Here is a 19955-nt window from a genome sequence, read left to right on the forward strand (position 1 = left end):
CATCTTCACTGGAGTTATCCTCAGTGATTTCAGAGGTGTTGGTCTCTCCTGTGAGGGAACCAGCATCTCTGACTATTATTTTTGGAGTCAGGGTTTGAGGGACCCTGTTCTCCCTAGATAGGACTGGTAGGGGGGAATTTTCCTCCAAGTCACTATCCTCTTCCTCTGAGTTGCCACCCTCAGAGGGGTTGGCCTTTTCAAACTCTGCCAAAAGCTCCTGGAGCTGTATTTTGGTAGGTTTGGGGCCCATTGTTATTTTCTTTATTTTACAGAGTGACCTTAGCTCCCTCATCTTAAGATGGAGGTAAGGTGTGGTGTCGAGTTCCACCACAGTCACATCTGTGCTAGACATTTTGCTTCTAAAAGTTGGAATACTTTTTAAGAATCTACAACTGGTTCTAGAATCTAATTCAAACTTTTAAAAACTTTTAAACTCTAAAAGAAATGCTAAACAGGGACTTAACACACAAGGCCCTAGCAGGACTTTTAAGAATTTAGAAAACTTTTCAAATTGCAAAAATCAATTTCTAATGACAATTTTGGAATTTGTCGTGTGATCAGGTATTGGCTGAGTAGTCCAGCAAATGCAAAGTCTTGTACCCCACCGCTGATCCACCAATGTAGGAAGTTGGCTCTGTATGTGCTATTTCAAAGTAAGGAATAGCATGCACAGAGTCCAAGGGTTCCCCTTAGAGGTAAAATAGTGGTAAAAATAGATAATACTAATGCTCTATTTTGTGGTAGTGTGGTCGAGCAGTAGGCTTATCCAAGGAGTAGTGTTAAGCATTTGTTGTACATACACATAGACAATAAATGAGGTACACACACTCAGAGACAAATCCAGCCAATAGGTTTTTATATAGAAAAATATCTTTTCTTAGTTTATTTTAAGAACCACAGGTCCAAATTCTACATGTAATAGCTCATTCGAAAGGTATTGCAGGTAAGTACTTTAGGAACTTCAAATCATCAAAATTGCATGTATACTTTTCAAGTTATTCACAAATAGCTGTTTTAAAAGTGGACACTTAGTGCAATTTTCACAGTTCCTAGGGGAGGTAAGTATTTGTTAGTTTTACCAGGTAAGTAAGACACTTACAGGGTTCAGTTCTTGGTCCAAGGTAGCCCACCGTTGGGGGTTCAGAGCAACCCCAAAGTCACCACACCAGCAGCTCAGGGCCGGTCAGGTGCAGAGTTCAAAGTGGTGCCCAAAACACCTAGGCTAGAATGGAGAGAAGGGGGTGCCCCGGTTCCGGTCTGCTTGCAGGTAAGTACCCGCGTCTTCGGAGGGCAGACCAGGGGGGTTTTGTAGGGCACCGGGGGGGACACAAGTCCACACAGAAATTTCACCCTCAGCGGCGCGGGGGCGGCCGGGTGCAGTGTAGAAACAAGCGTCGGGTTCGCAATGTTAGTCTATGAGAGATCTCGGGATCTCTTCAGCGCTGCAGGCAGGCAAGGGGGGGATTCCTCGGGGAAACCTCCACTTGGGTAAGGGAGAGGGACTCCTGGGGGTCACTTCTTCAGTGAAAGTCCGGTCCTTCAGGTCCTGGGGGCTGCGGGTGCAGGGTCTCTCCCAGGCGTCGGGACTTTAGGTTCAAAGAGTCGCGGTCAGGGGAAGCCTCGGGATTCCCTCTGCAGGCGGCGCTGTGGGAGCTCAGGGGGGACAGGTTTTGGTACTCACAGTATCAGAGTAGTCCTGGGGTCCCTCCTGAGGTGTTGGATCGCCACCAGCCGAGTCGGGGTCGCCGGGTGCAGTGTTGCAAGTCTCACGCTTCTTGCGGGGAGCTTGCAGAGTTCTTTAAAGCTGCTGGAAACAAAGTTGCAGCTTTTCTTGGAGCAGGTCCGCTGTCCTCGGGAGTTTCTTGTCTTTTCGAAGCAGGGGCAGTCCTCAGAGGATGTCGAGGTCGCTGGTCCCTTTGGAAGGCGTCGCTGGAGCAGGATCTTTGGAAGGCAGGAGACAGGCCGGTGAGTTTCTGGAGCCAAGGCAGTTGTCGTCTTCTGGTCTTCCGCTGCAGGGGTTTCAGCTAGGCAGTCCTTCTTCTTGTAGTTGCAGGAATCTAATTTTCTAGGGTTCAGGGTAGCCCTTAAATACTAAATTTAAGGGCGTGTTTAGGTCTGGGGGGTTAGTAGCCAATGGCTACTAGCCCTGAGGGTGGGTACACCCTCTTTGTGCCTCCTCCCAAGGGGAGGGGGTCACAATCCTAACCCTATTGGGGGAATCCTCCATCTGCAAGATGGAGGATTTCTAAAAGTTAGAGTCACTTCAGCTCAGGACACCTTAGGGGCTGTCCTGACTGGCCAGTGACTCCTCCTTGTTGCTTTCTTTGTTCCCTCCAGCCTTGCCGCCAAAAGTGGGGGCCGTGGCCGGAGGGGGCGGGCAACTCCACTAAGCTGGAGTGCCCTGCTGGGCTGTGACAAAGGGGTGAGCCTTTGAGGCTCACCGCCAGGTGTCACAGCTCCTGCCTGGGGGAGGTGTTAGCATCTCCACCCAGTGCAGGCTTTGTTACTGGCCTCAGAGTGACAAAGGCACTCTCCCCATGGGGCCAGCAACATGTCTCTAGTGTGGCAGGCTGCTGGAACCAGTCAGCCTACACAGATAGTTGGTTAAGTTTCAGGGGGCACCTCTAAGGTGCCCTCTGTGGTGTATTTTACAATAAAATGTACACTGGTTTCAGTGTGCATTTATTGTGCTGAGAAGTTTGATACCAAACTTCCCAGTTTTCAGCGTAGCCATTATGGTGCTGTGGAGTTCGAGTAAAACAGACTCCCAGACCATATACTCTTATGGCTACCCTGCACTTACAATGTCTAAGGTTTTGTTTAGACACTGTAGGGGCACAGTGCTCATGCACTGGTACCCTCACCTATGGTATAGTGCACCCTGCCTTAGGGCTGTAAGGCCTGCTAGAGGGGTGTCTTACCTATACTGCATAGGCAGTGAGAGGCTGGCATGGCACCCTGAGGGGAGTGCCATGTCGACTTACTCATTTTGTTCTCACTAGCACACACAGGCTTGTAAGCAGTGTGTCTGTGCTGAGTGAGGGGTCTCTAGGGTGGCATAAGACATGCTGCAGCCCTTAGAGACCTTTCTTGGCGTCAGGGCCCTTGGTACTAGAAGTACCAGTTACAAGGGACTTATCTGAATGCCAGGGTGTGCCAATTGTGGATACAATGGTACATTTTAGGTGAAGGAACACTGGTGCTGGGGCCTGGTTAGCAGGGTCCCAGCACACTTCTCAGTCAAGTCAGCATCAGTATCAGGCAAAAAGTGGGGGGTAACTGCAACAGGGAGCCATTTCTTTACACTTTGTCACTCTGAGGCCAGTAACAAAGCCTGCACTGGGTGGAGATGCTAACACCTCCCCCAGGCAGGAATTGTCACACCTGGCGGTGAGCCTCAAAGGCTCACCTCCTTTGTGCCAACCCAGCAGGACACTCCAGCTAGTGGAGTTGCCCGCCCCCTCCGGCCAGGCCCCACTTTTGGCGGCAAGGCCGGAGAAAATAATGAGAAAAACAAGGAGGAGTCACTGGCCAGTCAGGACAGCCCCTAAGGTGTCCTGAGCTGAAGTGACTCTAACTTTTAGAAATCCTCCATCTTGCAGATGGAGGGTTCCCCCAATAGGGTTAGGATTGTGACCCCCTCCCCTTGGGAGGAGGCACAAAGAGGGTGTACCCACCCTCAGGGCTAGTAGCCATTGGCTACTAACCCCCCAGACCTAAACACGCCCTTAAATTTAGTATTTAAGGGCTACCCTGAACCCTAGAAAATTAGATTCCTGCAACTACAAGAAGAAGGACTGCCTAGCTGAAAACCCCTGCAGAGGAAGACCAGAAGACGACAACTGCCTTGGCTCCAGAAACTCACCGGCCTGTCTCCTGCCTTCCAAAGACCCTGCTCCAGCGACGCCTTCCAAAGGGACCAGCGACCTCGACATCCTCTGAGGACTGCCCCTGCTTCGAAAAGACAAGAAACTCCCGAGGACAGCGGACCTGCTCCAAGAAAAGCTGCAACTTTGTTTCCAGCAGCTTTAAAAGAACCCTGCAAGCTCCCCGCAAGAAGCGTGAGACTTGCAACACTGCACCCGGCGACCCCGACTCGGCTGGTGGAGATCCAACACCTCAGGAGGGACCCCAGGACGACTCTGATACTGTGAGTACCAAAACCTGTCCCCCCTGAGCCCCCACAGCGCCGCCTGCAGAGGGAATCCCGAGGCTTCCCCTGACCGCGACTCTTTGAACCTAAAGTCCCGACGCCTGGGAGAGACCCTGCACCCGCAGCCCCCAGGACCTGAAGGACCGGACTTTCACTGGAGAAGTGACCCCCAGGAGTCCCTCTCCCTTGCCCAAGTGGAGGTTTCCCCGAGGAATCCCCCCCTTGCCTGCCTGCAGCGCTGAAGAGATCCCGAGATCTCTCGTAGACTAACATTGAAAACCCGACGCTTGTTTCTACACTGCACCCGGCCGCCCCCGCGCCGCTGAGGGTGAAATTTCTGTGTGGGCTTGTGTCCCCCCCGGTGCCCTACAAAACCCCCCTGGTCTGCCCTCCGAAGACGCGGGTACTTACCTGCAAGCAGAACGGAACCGGGGCACCCCCTTCTCTCCATTCTAGCCTATGTGTTTTGGGCACCACTTTGAACTCTGCACCTGACCGGCCCGGAGCTGCTGGTGTGGTGACTTTGGGGTTGCTCTGAACCCCCAACGGTGGGCTACCTTGGACCAAGAACTGAACCCTGTAAGTGTCTTACTTACCTGGTAAAACTAACAAAAACTTACCTCCCCTAGGAACTGTGAAAATTGCACTAAGTGTCCACTTTTAAAACAGCTATTTGTCAATAACTTGTAAAGTATACATGCAATTTTTATGATTTAAAGTTCCTAAAGTACTTACCTGCAATACCTTTCAAATGAGATATTACATGTAGAATTTGAACCTGTGGTTCTTAAAATAAACTAAGAAAAGATATTTTTCTATAACAAAACCTATTGGCTGGATTTGTCTCTGAGTGTGTGTACCTCATTTATTGTCTATGTGTATGTACAACAAATGCTTAACACTACTCCTTGGATAAGCCTACTGCTCGACCACACTACCACAAAATAGAGCATTAGTATTATCTCTTTTTGCCACTATCTTACCTCTAAGGGGAACCCTTGGACTCTGTGCATGCTATTCCTTACTTTGAAATAGCACATACAGAGCCAACTTCCTACAATATATAAATAATTGAAGGTAACTTCCAAACTGCTACAGGCTCCCGGGGAGGCGGGTGGGCACATGCGAATCTACTGCGACTGATGCCACGAACAGATGTACACTGGGTAAGTGACATTTTCAGTTCGATGGCATCTGTCGCTGTAGATACGCATGTTCTGCATAGACTAGTAAGCAGTTATTTCCCCAAAAGCGGTGGATCAGCCTGTAGGAGTGGAAGTAGTGTGAAATAATGTTCTTAATACAGCTTGACCTACTGTGGCTTGTTGTGCGGATAACACGTCTACACAGTAGTGCTTGGTGAATGTGTGAGGCGTAGACCATGTGGCTGCCTTACATATTTCTTGCATTGGGATGTTTCCTAGAAAGGCCATGGTAGCACCTTTCTTTCTGGTTGAGTGTGCCCTTGGTGTAATGGGCAGCTGTCGTTTAGCTTTAAGGTAGCAGATTTGGATGCATTTAACTATCCATCTGGCTATACCTTGTTTTGAAATTGGGTTTCCTGCATGAGGTTTTTGAAATGCAATAAAGAGTTGTTTAGTCTTTCTGATGTTTTTTGTTCTGTCAATGTAATACATCAATGCTCTTTTGACATCTAATGTATGTAGCGCCCTTTCAGCTACGGTATCTGGCTGTGGAAAGAACACTGGAAGTTCCACTGTTTGATTTAGATGGAACGGTGAAATAACCTTTGGCAAAAATTTAGGATTGGTCCTTAAGACGACTTTATTTTTGTGTAGTTGTATAAAAGGTTCCTGTATTGTAAACGCCTGAATCTCGCTTACTCTTCTTAGGGAAGTAATGGCGATGAGAAATGCCACCTTCCAGGTTAGGAACTGTATGTCGCAGGAGTGCATGGGTTCAAAAGGTGGACCCATAAGTCTAGTTAGGACAACATTTAGGTTCCATGAAGGAACAGGTAGTGTTCTTGGTGGTATAATTCTCCTAAGGCCCTCCATGAATGCTTTAATGACTGGTATCTTATATAGGGAAGTTGAATAGGTAGTCTGCAGGTATGCAGAAATTGCTGCAAGGTGTATTTTAATGGAAGAGAAAGCTAGGTTAGATTTTTGTAAGTGAAGCAAGTAACCCACTACATGTTCTGGAGTTGTGTGTAATGGTTGTATTTGATTAATATGGCAGTAGTAAACAAACCTTTTCCATTTACTTGCATAACAGTGCCTGGTGGATGGCCTTCTGGCCTGTTTTATGACTTCCATACATTCTTGGGTAAGTTGTAAGTGCCCGAATTCTAGGATTTCAGGAGCCAGATTGCTAGATTCAGCGATGCTGGATCTGGGTGTCTGATCTTTTGGTTGTGCTGTGTCAACAGATCTGGCCTGTTGGGCAATTTGATGCACGGTACCACTGATAGGTCTAGCAGCGTTGTGTACCAGGGTTGCCTTGCCCAAGTTGGTGCTATCAATATGAGTTTGAGTTTGCTTTGACTGAGTTTGTTTACCAGGTAAGGAAGGAGAGGGAGAGGAGGAAAAGCGTAAGCAAATATCCCTGACCAGTTCATCCATAGGGCATTGCCTTGGGATTGTTTGTGTGGGTATCTGGATGCGAAGTTTTGGCATTTTGCGTTCTCCCTTGTCGCAAACAAGTCTATCTGAGGTGTTCCCCAGAGTTTGAAATAAGTGTTCAGAATTTGGGGGTGAATTTCCCATTCGTGGACCTGTTGATGATCTCGAGAGAGATTGTCTGCGAGTTGATTTTGGATCCCTGGTATAAACTGTGCTATTAGGCGAATTTGGTTGTGAATTGCCCAATGCCAAATTTTTTGTGCTAGCAGGCTTAACTGCGTGGAGTGCGTCCCCCCCTGCTTGTTTAGATAATACATTGTTGTCATGTTGTCTGTTTTGACGAGAATGTATTTGTGAACTATTATTGGTTGGAAGGCTTTTAGTGCTTGAAAAACTGCTAGAAGTTCTAGGTGATTGATATGCAGTTTTGTTTGATGTACGTTCCATTGTCCTTGTATGCTGTGTTGATCGAGGTGTGCTCCCCACCCTGTCATGGAAGCATCTGTTATTACGTATTGTGGCACTGGGTCTTGGAAAGGCCGCCCTTTGTTTAAATTTATGTTGTTCCACCACAGAAGCGAGAGGTAAGTTTGGCGGTCTATTAACACCAGATCTAGAAGGTGACCCTGTGCTTGAGACCACTGTGATGCTAGGCATTGTTGTAAGGGCCTCATGTGCAGTCTTGCGTTTGGGACAATGGCTATGCATGAAGACATCATGCCTAGGAGTTGTAATACCATCTTTGCCTGTATCTTTTGTGTTGGATACATGCGTTGTATGATGGTGTTGAAATTTAGAATTCTTTGTGGACTTGGAGTGGCTACTCCCTTTGATGTGTCTATTATGGCTCCTAGGTATTGTTGTACCTTGCGCGGCAGAATGTTGGATTTTGTAAAGTTGACGGTGAACCCGAGTTTGAAGAGGGTTTGTATGACCTGATTTGTGTGATTTGAGCACTGTATGAACGAATGGGCCTTGATTAGCCAGTCGTCCAAATATGGGAACACATGTATTTGCTGCCTTCTTATGTGTGCAGCGACTACCGCTAGACATTTGGTAAAGACTCTTGGTGCGGTTGTTAATCCGAAAGGCAGTACCTTGAATTGGTAATGTATTCCTTTGAATACAAACCTTAGGTATTTCCTGTGCGATGGGTGTATTGGTATATGGAAATAAGCATCCTTGAGGTCTAAAGTTGCCATGTAGTCGTGTAGTTTTAGCAATGGCAATACTTCTTGTAGTGTGACCATGTGGAAGTGGTCTGATTTGATGAAAGTGTTCACTACTCTGAGGTCTAGGATTGGTCTCAGTGTTTTGTCCTTCTTTGGTATCAGAAAGTACAGTGAGTAAACTCCTGTGTTTATTTGTGAGTTTGGCACTAATTCGATTGCATTCTTTTGCAATAGTGCCTGCACTTCTATCTCCAGGAGATTGGAATGGTGCGTTGTTAGATTTTGTGCTTTTGGTGGTATGTTTGGAGGGAATTGTAGAAATTCTATGCAATAACCATGTTGGATAATTGCTAGAACCCAAGTGTCTGTAGTGATTTTCTCCCATGCTTTGTAATAATGACCTATTCTTCCCCCCACTGGTGTTGTGTGGAGGGGGTGAGTGACATGTGAGTCACTGTTTAGTAGTAGGGGTTTTGGGGCTTTGAAATCTCCCTCTATTTCTAGGGAATTGCCCTCCTCTATATTGTCCCCGAAAACCTCCTCTATACTGTCCCTGGTAACTGGACGGTGTGGCTTGTGAGGTGCTGGCTTGTGTGCTTTGACCCCGAAACCCCCCTCGAAAGGGCGTTTTACGGAATGTGCTGTAATTCCCTCTGCTCTGCGGGGAGTAGAGTGTGCCCATGGCTTTGGCAGTGTCTATCTTTTTTGAGTTTCTCAATCGCTGTGTCCACTTCTGGACCGAACAGTTCTTTTTCATTAAAAGGCATATTGAGAACTGCTTGTTGAATCTCTGGTTTAAATCCAGACGTTCGGAGCCATGCATGCCTTCTGATAGTTACAGATGTATTAATTGTCCGTGCAGCTGTATCTGCAGCGTCCATGGAGGAGCGTATCTGGTTGTTGGAGATGGTCTGTCCCTCTTCAACCACTTGTTTTGCCCTATTTTGTAAGTCCTTGGGCAGATGTTCAATAAGATGTTGCATCTCGTCCCAGTGGGCTCTGTCATAGCGCGCAAGTAGTGCCTGGGAGTTCGCGATGCGCCACTGGTTTGCAGCTTGTGCTGCGACTCTTTTACCAGCTGCATCGAACTTGCGGCTTTCTTTATCTGGGGGTGGTGCATCTCCAGATGTGTGAGAGTTGGCCCTTTTCCTAGCTGCTCCTACAACGACAGTCTGGTGGCAGCTGTGTAGTGATGAAAACCGGGTCCGTAGGAGGCGGCTTATACTTTTTTTCCACCCTTGGTGTGATTGCCCTACTTTTGACCGGCTCCTTAAAGATGTCTTTTGCGTGCCGGAGCATACCAGGGAGCATAGGCAGGCTTTGGTATGAGCTGTGGGTGGAGGAGAGTGTGTTGAATAAGAAATCATCCTCGACCTGTTCTGAGTGGAGGCTTACGTGGTGAAATTGTGCTGCTCTAGCCACCACTTGAGAGTACGCGGTGCTGTCTTCTGGTGGAGATGGCTTCGTAGGGTATGCCTCCGGACTGTTATCTGACACTGGGGCGTCATATAGGTCCCATGCGTCCTGATCTTGGTCACCCTGGCTCATGGTGGTGTGAGCTGGGGAGTGTGATGGAGTTTGTGCTGGTGAAACGTTAATCACGGGCGGAGGAGAGGGTGGTGGTCTAACTCTTTTCACCACTTTTGGTTGTGGTGTTTGTTCCGTCTGGAACTCCAACCTTCTCTTTCTCCTAATGGGGGGAAGGGTGCTTATTTTTCCTGTCCCCTGCTGAATGAAGATACGCTTTTGCGTATGGTCTACATCAGTTGCTTGTAGCTCTTCCTCAAACCTATGCTTCTGCATTTGGGAGGTTAGCGAGTGCTCTTCTGTATAAGAGCCTGAAGCTGGGTCGCTTGCAGTCTGTTTCGGCATCGAAACTTTGTCTGCGTGTTTTTTCGGCTCCGAGGTGACTTTTTTCCTTTTCGGGGCCGAAACCTCTCGGCGTCGATCTGTTTCGGTGCCGCTGTCTCGGCGTCGAGCCGTGTCCACACCGGCATCTCGGTGTCGAGGCTTGTCTCCAGCACTTTCTCGGTCCCGAGAAGGCTGCGTGCCGGTGTCTCGACCGGAGTCGGACGATCTCGGCACTGTTTGGGCCTTTTTCGGTGCCGACGGTTGGTCACCGATTTTATGGGTCGAGCCATGGCCTGGTGGCAGTGGCGTCCCCTGGGCCTTGTAAATGTTCCTTTGAGTGGATTTCGACGTCTTACTCACGGTTTGTGTATCGTCGAATCCTTCGGAGTCTGAGTCTTGGATCGAGAAAGTACCTTCCTCTTCTTGTTCCTCGAACTCCCGTTGGGCTGTCGGAGCGGACGCCATCTGAAGTCTTCTGGCTCGACGGTCTCGGAGTGTTTTTCGGGACCGGAACGCACGACCGGCCTCGCAGGTGTCTTCGCTGTGCTCAGGTGACAGGCACAGGTTGCAGACCAAGTGTTGGTCTGTGTATGGGTATTTATTGTGGCATTTGGGGCAGAAACGGAACGGGGTCCGTTCCATCGGCGTTCTTCAGCACGCGGTCGGGCCGACCAGGCCCCGACGGAGGATCGAAAAAACTACCCCGAAGGGCACCGGAGCTCTCCGATCTTCGATGCGGTGTGGAATCTAAGTACGCCGATCCCGAACGCAACAATACCGACGAAAATCTTCCGAAATTAGCAAATTTTCCGTTCCGAAACTCGGAGCGACAGGAACACGTCCGAACCCGATTGCGGAAAAAAAACAATCGAAGATGGAGTCGACGCCCATGCGCAATGGAGACAAAAGGAGGAGTCACTCGGTCCCGTGACTCGAAAGACTTCTTCGAAGAAAAACAACTTGTAACACTCCGGCCCAACACCAGATGGCGAGCTATTGCAGAACATGCGTATCTACAGCGACAGATGCCATCGAACATATCTTTTCTTAGTTTATTTTTAAGAACCATAGGTTAAAATTTTACATGTAATACTTCAAATGAAAGGTATTGCAGGTAAGTACTTTAGGAACTTTGAATAATCACAATAGCATATATACTTTTCAAACAAATCACATATAGCTATTTTAAAACTAGACACTTAGTGCAATTTTCACAGTTCCTAGGGGGGGGAGTAAGAGTTTGTTAGTTCTTGCAGGTAAGTAAACCAACAACGGGGTTCAAGTTTGGGTTCAAAGTTGCCCACCGTTGTGGGTTCAGAGCAACCCCAAAGTTACCACACCAGCAGCGGTTCCAGTCTGCCAGCAGATAAGTACCAGCGTCTTCGGAGGGCAGACCAGGGGGGTTTTGTAGGGCACCGGGGGGACACAAGTTAGCACAGAAAGTACACCATCAGCAGCATAGGGCGGCCGGGTGCAGTGTGCCAACACGCGTCGGGTTTTCAATAGAAAGCAATGGGAGACCAAAGGGTCTCTTCAGCGATGCAGGCAGGCAAGGGGGGGGCTCCTCGGGGTAGCCACCACCTGGGCAAGGGAGAGGGCCTCCTGGGGGTCACTCCTGCACTGGAGTTCCGATCCTTCAGGTCATGGGGGCTGCGGGTGCAGGGTCTTTACCAGGCGTCGGGATCTGAGGAGCAGGCAGTCGTGGTCAGGGGGAGCCTCGGGATTCCCTCTGCAGGCGTCGCTGTGGGGGCTCAGGGGGGGGCAACCCTGGCTACTCACGGTCTCGCAGTCGCCGGGGAGTCCTCCCTGAAAGGATTGTTCTCCACAAGTCGAGCCGGGGTTGTCGGGTGCAGAGTGTCAAGTCTCACGCTTCCGGCGGGAAACGTAAGTTGTTTTAACGTTGCTTCTTTGTTACAAAGTTGCAGTCTTGGGTGAACAGGGCCGCTGTCCCCGGGAGTTCTTGGTCCTTCTAGAGCAGGGCAGTCCTCTGAGGATTCAGAGGTCGCTGGTCCCTGGGGAAAGCGTCGCTGGAGCAGTGTCTTTAGAAGTGGGGAGACAGGCCAGTAGAGCTGGGGCCAAAGCAGTTGGTGTCTTCGTCTTCTCTGCAGGGTTTTTCAGCTCAGCAGTCCTCTTCTTAGGTTGCAGGAATCTGAGCTCCTAGGTTCAGGGGAGCCCCTAAATACAGAATTTATGGGTGTGTTTAGGTCAGGGAGGGCAGTAGCCAATGGCTACTAGCCCCGAGGGTGGCTACACCCTCTTTGTGCCTCCTCCCAAGGGGAGGGGGGCACATTCCGATCCCTATTGGGGGAATCCTCCATCTGCAAGATGGAGGATTTCTAAAAGTTAGAGTCAGCTCAGGACACCTTAGGGGCTGTCCTGACTGGCCAGTGACTACTCCTTTTTCTCATTATCTCCATCGGCCTTGCCGCCAAAAGTGGGGCTGTGGTCGGAGGAGGCAGGCAACTCCACTAGCTGGAGTGCCCTGTGGAGCTGTAACAAAGGGGGTGAGCCTTTGAGGCTCACCGCCAGGTGTTACAGTTCCTGCAGGGGGAGGTGTGAAGCACCTCCACCCAGTACAGGCTTTGTTACTAGCCACAAAGTGACAAAGGCACTCTCCCCATGTGGCCAGCAACATGTCTGGTGTGCGGCAGGCTGCTAAAACTAGTCAGCCTACACGGATAGTCGGTTAAGGTTTCAGGGGGCACCTCTAAGGTGTCTTCTGGGGTGTATGTTACAATAAAATGTACACTGGCATCAGTGTGCATTTATTGTGCTGAGAAGTTTGATACCAAACTTCACAGTTTTCAGTGTAGCCATTATGGTGCTGTGGAGTTCGTGCATGACAGACTCCCAGACCATATACTCTTATGGCTACCCTGCACTTACAATGTCTAAGGTTTTGCTTAGACACTGTAGGGGCATAGTGCTCATGCACTGATGCCCTCACCTATGGTATAGTGCAACCTGCCTTAGGGCTGTAAGGCCTGCTAGAGGGGTGAATTATATATACTGCATAGGCAGTGTGAGGTTGGCATGGCACCCTGAGGGGAGTGCCATGTCGTCTTACTCGTTTTGTCCTCACTAGCACACACAAGCTGGCAAGCAGTGTGTGCTGAGTGAGGGGTCCCCAGGGTGGCATAAGACATGCTGCATCCCTTAGAGACCTTCCCTGGCATCAGGGCCCTTGGTACCAGGGGTACCAGACAAGGGACTTACCTGGATGCCAGGGTGTGCCAATTGTGGAAACAAAAGTACACGTTAGGGAAAGAACACTGGTGCTGGGGCCTGGTTAGCAGGCCTCAGTACACTTTCAAATCAAAACTTAGCATCAGCAAAGGCAAAAAGTCAGGGGGTAACCATGCCAAGGAGGCATTTCCTTACACAGTTGGCTTAATTTCATGAAGATAGAGGTGAACCCTGAGGCAGTTCCTGTATTTTTTGATGCAAAGTGGCAGATGAATCAGCAGCAGGTTATTTCAGCAGCAAGACTGAGACCTAATTCCAATAGGTGGACAGTGTCAGAGAAGATTTAAGAATACAAAGGTTTTTAAAGGAAGAGAGAAGAAGTTGTGGAAAACACGGGCTGGGCAAGGGTGTAGTGGAGAGTTTTTTTTTACTGGATTGCTATTGAGTTGTACATGAGAAGGGAAGTCAGAAAAGCAGTTAGAGGGAGGACAAGAGATGCAGGAAGCATGCATAAAAAGAGCAATAGAGGTTTGAGGGACTGTTGCAGATTGTGATAAACGTCAAGAGGAGAAAGTCTTCATTGTCATGGAAGGACAAGAGTTTTACAACACAGAGCACCCCTTTAACCCCCATTAAAAAAAAGAAAAAAGAAAACCCACCTTCCAACCTTACCCAAATAAGACATAAAAATGCCAAACAAACTCACTTTCCATTGCTGGAGGGGACTGCATCTGGGAGGATGGTACAGAACTGAAGCCATTCTGTAGAGGTTGTGTGAGAGGAGATGAAAGAGTAATATCAATTAATGTAAACCAATCCAGAGCACTTTCTGTGTACTGCATAAGAAGAATCTATGGGACAACAAAAGACTGCATACCTTAGACTGCACTGAGTCCTTTTGTGGAGATGAGGATATGGAGTTAGGGAACCGCCGGGTCTGTGTGGATCGCTGCTCATATAATGGACCCTGAGCACTGCTCTGAGAGGTATATGTTGCTGTCTGGTGTGCACTGCTCTGGTAACCAGTCTCCTGACTCTGACCGGATGAAATCAAGGACGATGTTTCACTAAACAAGAGGAAATATGTTTGTTTTGGAGATTGTTGTTGTTACCAGTTCTAAAACATTGATCAAACCTAGAAACAAGACACTACGTATGTAAATACACCTACATAGAAACTTAAAAGCAGAGTGTAGGAAGTTGGCTCTGTATGCACTATTTCAAAGTAAGGAATAGTATGCACAGAGTCCAAGGGTTCCCCTTAGAGGTAAGATAGTGGCAAAAAGAGATAATACTAATGCTCTATTTTGTGGTAGTGTGGTCGAGCAGTAGGCTTATCAAAGGAGTAGTGTTAAGCATTTGTTGTACATACACAGGCAATAAATGAACACACACTCAGACAATTCCAGGCCAATAGGTTTTTGTATAGAAAAATATATTTTCTTAGTTTATTTTAAGAACCACAGGTTCAAATTTTACATGTAATACTTTGAATGAAAGGTATTGCAGGTAAGTACTTTAGGAACTTTGAATAATCACAATAGCATATATACTTTTCAAATAAATCACATATAGCTATTTTAAAACTAGACACTTAGTGCAATTAGGGAGGTAAGTAATTGTTATTTCTTGCAGGTAAGTAAACCACCTACAGGGTTCAAATTTGGGTCCAAGGTAGCCCACTGTTGGGGGTTCAGAGCAACCCCAAAGCTACCACACCAGCAGCTCAGGGCTGGTCAGGTGCAGAGTTCAAAGTGGTGCCCAAAACGCATAGGCTTCAATGGAGAAGGGGGTGCCCCGGTTCCAGTCTGCCAGCAGGCAAGTACCCGCGTCTTCAGAGGGCAAACCAGAGGTTTTTTGTAGGGCACCGGGGGGGGGGGGGGGACACAAGTTAGCACAGAAAGTCCACCCTCAGCAGCATGGGGCGGCCGGGTGCAGTGTGCAAACACGTCGGGTTTTCAATTGGAATCAATGGGAGACCAAGGGGTCTATTTAGCGCTGCAGGCAGGCAAAGGGGGGGGGGGGGGGGGGGGCTCCTCGGGGTAGCCACCACCTGGGCAAGGGAGAGGGACTCCTGGGGGTCACTCCTGCACTGAAGTTCCGATCTTTCAGGTCCTGGGGGCTGCGGGTGCAGAGTCTTTTCCAGGCGTCAGGATCTGGGAGTCAGGCAGTCTGGGTCAGGGGGAGCCTCGGGATTCCCTCTGCAGGCGTCGCTGTGGGGGCTCAGGGGGGATGTAGGAAGTTGGCTCTGTATGTGCTATTTCAAAGTAAGGAATAGCATGCACAGAGTCCAAGGGTTCCCCTTAGAGGTAAAATAGTGGTAAAAATAGATAATACTAATGCTCTATTTTGTGGTAGTGTGGTCGAGCAGTAGGCTTATCCAAGGAGTAGTGTTAAGCATTTGTTGTACATACACATAGACAATAAATGAGGTACACACACTCAGAGACAAATCCAGCCAATAGGTTTTGTTATAGAAAAATATCTTTTCTTAGTTTATTTTAAGAACCACAGGTTCAAATTTAACATGTAATAGCTTGTTTGAAAGGTATTGCAGGTAAGTACATTAGGAACTTTGAATCATTTCAATTGCATGTATACTTTTCAAGTTATTCACAAATAGCTACTTTAAAAGTGGACACAGTGAAATTTTCACAGTTCCTGGGGGAGGTAAGTTTTTGTTAGTTTTACCAGGTAAGTAAGACACTTACAGGGTTCAGTTCTTGGTCCAAGGTAGCCCACCGTTGGGGGTTCAGAGCAACCCCAAAGTCACCACACCAGCAGCTCAGGGACGGTCAGGTGCAGAGTTCAAAGTGGTGCCCAAAACGCATAGGCTAGAATGGAGAGAAGGGGGTGCCCCGGTTCCGGTCTGCTTGCAGGTAAGTACCCGCGTCTTCGGAGGGCAGACCAGGGGGGTTTTGTAGGGCACCGGGGGGGACACAAGCCCACACAGAAATTTCACCCTCAGCAGCGCGGGGGCGGCCGGGTGCAGTGTAGAAACAAGCGTCGGGTTCGCAATGTTAGTCAATGAGAGATCAAGGGATCTCTTTAGCGCTGCAGGCAGGCAAGGGGGGGCTTCCTCGGGGAAACCTCCACTTGGGCAAGGGAGAGGGACTCCTGGGGGTCACTTCTGCAGTGAAAGTCCGGTCCTTCAGGTCCTGGGGGCTGCGGGTGCAGGGTCTTTTCCAGGCGTCGGGACTTAGGTTTGAGAGTCGCGGTCAGGGGAAGCCTCGGGATTCCCTCTGCAGGCGGCGCTGTGGGGGTTCAGGGGGGACAGGTTTTGGTACTCACAGTCGTAGAGTAGTCCGGGGGTCCTCCCTGAGGTGTTGGTTCTCCACCAGCCGAGTCGGGGTCGCCGGGTGCAGTGTTGCAAGTCTCACGCTTCTTGCGGGGAGTTGCAGGGTTTTTAAAGCTGCTCCTTGAAACAAAGTTGCAGTCTTTTTGGAGCAGGTCCGCTGTCCTCGGGAGTTTCTTGTCTTTTTCGAAGCAGGGCAGTCCTCAGAGGATTCAGAGGTCGCTGGTCCCTTGGAAGGCGTCGCTGGAGCAGAGTTCTTTGGAAGGCAGGAGACAGGCCGGTGAGTTTCTGGAGCCAAGGCAGTTGTTGTCTTCTTGTCTTCCTCTGCAGGGGTTTTCAGCTAGGCAGTCCTTCTTCTTGTAGTTTGCAGGAATCTGATTTTCTAGGCTTCAGGATAGCCCTTAAATACTAAATTTAAGGGCGTGTTTAGGTCTGGGGGGTTAGTAGCCAATGGCTACTAGCCTTGAGGGTGGGTACACCCTCTTTGCGCCTCCTCCCAAGGGGAGGGGGTCACAATCCTAACCCTATTGGGGGAATCCTCCATCTGCAAGATGGAGGATTTCTAAAAGTTAGAGTCACCTCAGCTCAGGACACCTTAGGGGCTGTCCTGACTGGTCAGTGACTCCTCCTTGTTGCTTTCTTTGTTCCCTCCAGCCTTGCCGCCAAAAGTGGGGGCCGTGGCCGGAGGGGGCGGGCAACTCCACTAAGCTGGAGTGCCCTGCTGGGCTGTGACAAAGGGGTGAGCCTTTGAGGCTCACCGCCAGGTGTCACAGCTCCTGCCTGGGGGAGGTGTTAGCATCTCCACCCAGTGCAGGCTTTGTTACTGGCCTCAGAGTGACAACGGCACTCTCCCCATGGGGCCAGCAACATGTCTCTAGTGTGGCAGGCTGCTGGAACTAGTCAGCCTACACAGACAGTCGGTTAAGTTTCAGGGGGCACCTCAAAGGTGCCCTCTGTGGTGTATTTTACAATAAAATGTACACTGGCATCAGTGTGCATTTATTGTGCTGAGAAGTTTGATACCAAACTTCCCAGTTTTCAGTGTAGCCATTATGGTGCTGTGGAGTTCGTGTTTGACAAACTCCCAGACCATATACTCTTATGGCTACCCTGCACTTACAATGTCTAAGGTTTTGTTTAGACACTGTAGGGGTACCATGCTCATGCACTGGTACCCTCACCTATGGTATAGTGCACCCTGCCTTAGGGCTGTAAGGCCTGCTAGAGGGGTGGCTTACCTATACTGCATAGGCAGTGAGAGGCTGGCATGGCACCCTGAGGGGAGTGCCATGTCGACTTACTCGTTTTGTCCTCACTAGCACACACAAGCTGGCAAGCAGTGTGTCTGTGCTGAGTGAGAGGTCTCCAGGGTGGCATAAGACATGCTGCAGCCCTTAGAGACCTTCCTTGGCATCAGGGCCCTTGGTACTAGAAGTACCAGTTACAAGGGACTTATCTGGATGCCAGGGTCTGCCAATTGTGGATACAAAAGTACAGGTTATGGAAAGAACACTGGTGCTGGGGCCTGGTTAGCAGGCCTCAGCACACTTTCAATTGTAAACATAGCATCAGCAAAGGCAAAAAGTCAGGGGGCAACCATGCCAAGGAGGCATTTCCTTACAGGGGACAACTCTGGCTACTCATGGTCTCGCAGTCGCCGGGGAGTCCTCCCTGCAGTATTTGTTCTCCACAAGTCAAGCCGGGGGCGTCGGGTGCAGAGTTGCAAGTCTCACTCTTCTGGCGGGAAACGTAGTTGTCTTTAAGTTGCTTCTTTGGAAACAAAGTTGCAGTCTTGGGTGAACAGGGCCGCCGTTCTCTGGAGTTTCTTGGTCCTTTTAAAGCAGGGCAGTCCTCTGAGGATTCAGAGGTCGCTGGTCCTGGGGAAAGCGTCGCTGGAGCAGTTTCTTCAGAAGGGGGGGGGGGAATAGGCGGGTAGAGCTGGGGCCAAAGCAGTTGGTGTCTCCGTCTTCTCTGCAGGGTTTTTCAGCTCAGCAGTCCTCTTCTTAGGTTGCAGGAATCTGAGCTCCTAGGTTCAGGGGAGCCCCTAAATACAGAATTTAGGGGTGTGTTTAGGTCAGGGAGGGCAGTAGCCAATGGCTACTAGCCCCGAGGGTGGCTACACCCTCTTTGTGCCTCCTCCCAAGGGGAGGGGGTCACATTCCTATCCCTATTGGGGGGGGATCCTCCATCTGCAAGATGGAGGATTCCTAAAAGTCAGTCACTTCAGCTCAGGTTGCCTTAGGGGCTGTCCTGACTGGCCAGTGGCTCCTCCATGTTTTTCTCATTATCTCCTCCGGCCTTGCCGCCAAAAGTGGGGCCGTGGCCGGAGGGGGCGGGCAACTCCACTAGCTGGAATGCCCTGTGGTGCAGTAACAAAGGGGGTGAGCCTTTGAGGCTCACCGCCAGGTGTTACAGCTCCTGCAAGGGAGAGGTTATAAGCATCTCCACCCAGTGCAGGCTTTGTTACTAGCCACAGAGTGACAAAGGCACTCTCCCCATGTGGCCAGCAACATGTCTCGAGTGTGGCAGGCTGCTAAAACCAGTCAGCCTACACGGGTAGTTGGTTAAGGTTTCAGGGGGCACCTCTAAGGTGCCCTCTGGGGTGTATTTTACAATAAAATGTACACTGGCATCAGTGTGCATTTATTGTTCTGAGAAGTTTGATACCAAACTTCCCAGTTTTCAGTGTAGCCATTATGGTGCTGTGGAGTTCGTGCATGACAGACTCCCAGACCATATACTCTTATGGCTACCCTGCACTTACAATGTATAAGGTTTTGCTTAGACACTGTAGGGGCATAGTGCTCATGCATTGATGCCCTCACCTATGGTATAGTGCAACCTGCCTTAGGGCTGTAAGGCCTGCTAGAGGGGTGAATTATATATACTGCATAGGCAGTGTGAGGTTGGCATGGCACCCTGAGGGGAGTGCCATGTCGTCTTACTCGTTTTGTCCTCACTAGCACACACAAGCTGGCAAGCAGTGTGTCTGTGCTGAGTGAGGGGTCCCCAGGGTGGCATAAGTTATGCTGCAGCCCTTAGAGACCTTCCCTGGCATCAGGGCCCTTGGTACCAGTTACAAGGGACTTACCTGGATGCCAGGGTGTGCCAATTGTGTAAACAAAAGTACAGGTTAGGGAAAGAACACTGGTGCTGGGGCCTGGTTAGCAGGCCTCAGCACACTTTCAAATCAAAACATAGCATCAGCAAAGGCAAAAAGTCAGGGGGTAACCATGCCAAGGAGGCATTTCCTTACACAGAGCATTACCTGCACTTCCACACTGATAAAGTATAAACGAATGTAACAAGCTAGCGGAATACTGAATAGATTACTGCAGACAAACTAACCTAATAAATCTCTACAATCCGCATTACACGCATTATGCAGATGTAGGTCTTGTGCACATGCGGCATCGAACCCTTGCCTTAGAAGTGGCATGGGGTCTAGCTGGCAGAACTACATTTCTGTTGCATACACTGTCCCCCCTTCCAGACTACGGCAAGAATCAGGAAGGGTCTACTGGCATGCCTCAATCACTGCTGCTTACTCAGGGGGAAAAAGCAACTCATCTCACACCCCTGTAGATTTAGTCCGCTCCGTATTCCTTGGTAAAAACGATATTCCAATCTTGCCCTGCTCGTATTGTGAAGATTGGCAACTATTTACCTTTAACATTTTTAGCAGCCTGTCCACCGCACTACTTGTAGGGACT

General features: G+C 49.5%; 1 protein-coding gene across 27 annotated transcripts in view; it reads right to left on the reverse strand.

Moving 5' to 3' along the window:
- Positions 1-19955, reverse strand: part of UBAP2L (ubiquitin associated protein 2 like) — a 756258-nt gene that overhangs the window by 582975 nt on the left and 153328 nt on the right. For all 27 annotated transcript variants that reach the window (XR_011200006.1, XR_011200008.1, XR_011200009.1 and 24 more), the window contains 2 exons: positions 13825-14014; positions 13654-13708 (listed from right to left, as the gene is read on the reverse strand). Coding sequence is in view for 22 of the 27 variants with exons in the window: in XM_069218134.1 (XP_069074235.1) it covers positions 13654-13708; positions 13825-14014 (245 nt within the window). In the remaining 5 variants the exon portion in view is untranslated. The remainder of the gene's footprint in view (positions 1-13653; positions 13709-13824; positions 14015-19955) is intronic.

The sequence above is a fragment of the Pleurodeles waltl genome, chromosome 12, assembly GCF_031143425.1.
Source record: "Pleurodeles waltl isolate 20211129_DDA chromosome 12, aPleWal1.hap1.20221129, whole genome shotgun sequence".
NCBI lineage: Eukaryota > Metazoa > Chordata > Amphibia > Caudata > Salamandridae > Pleurodeles > Pleurodeles waltl.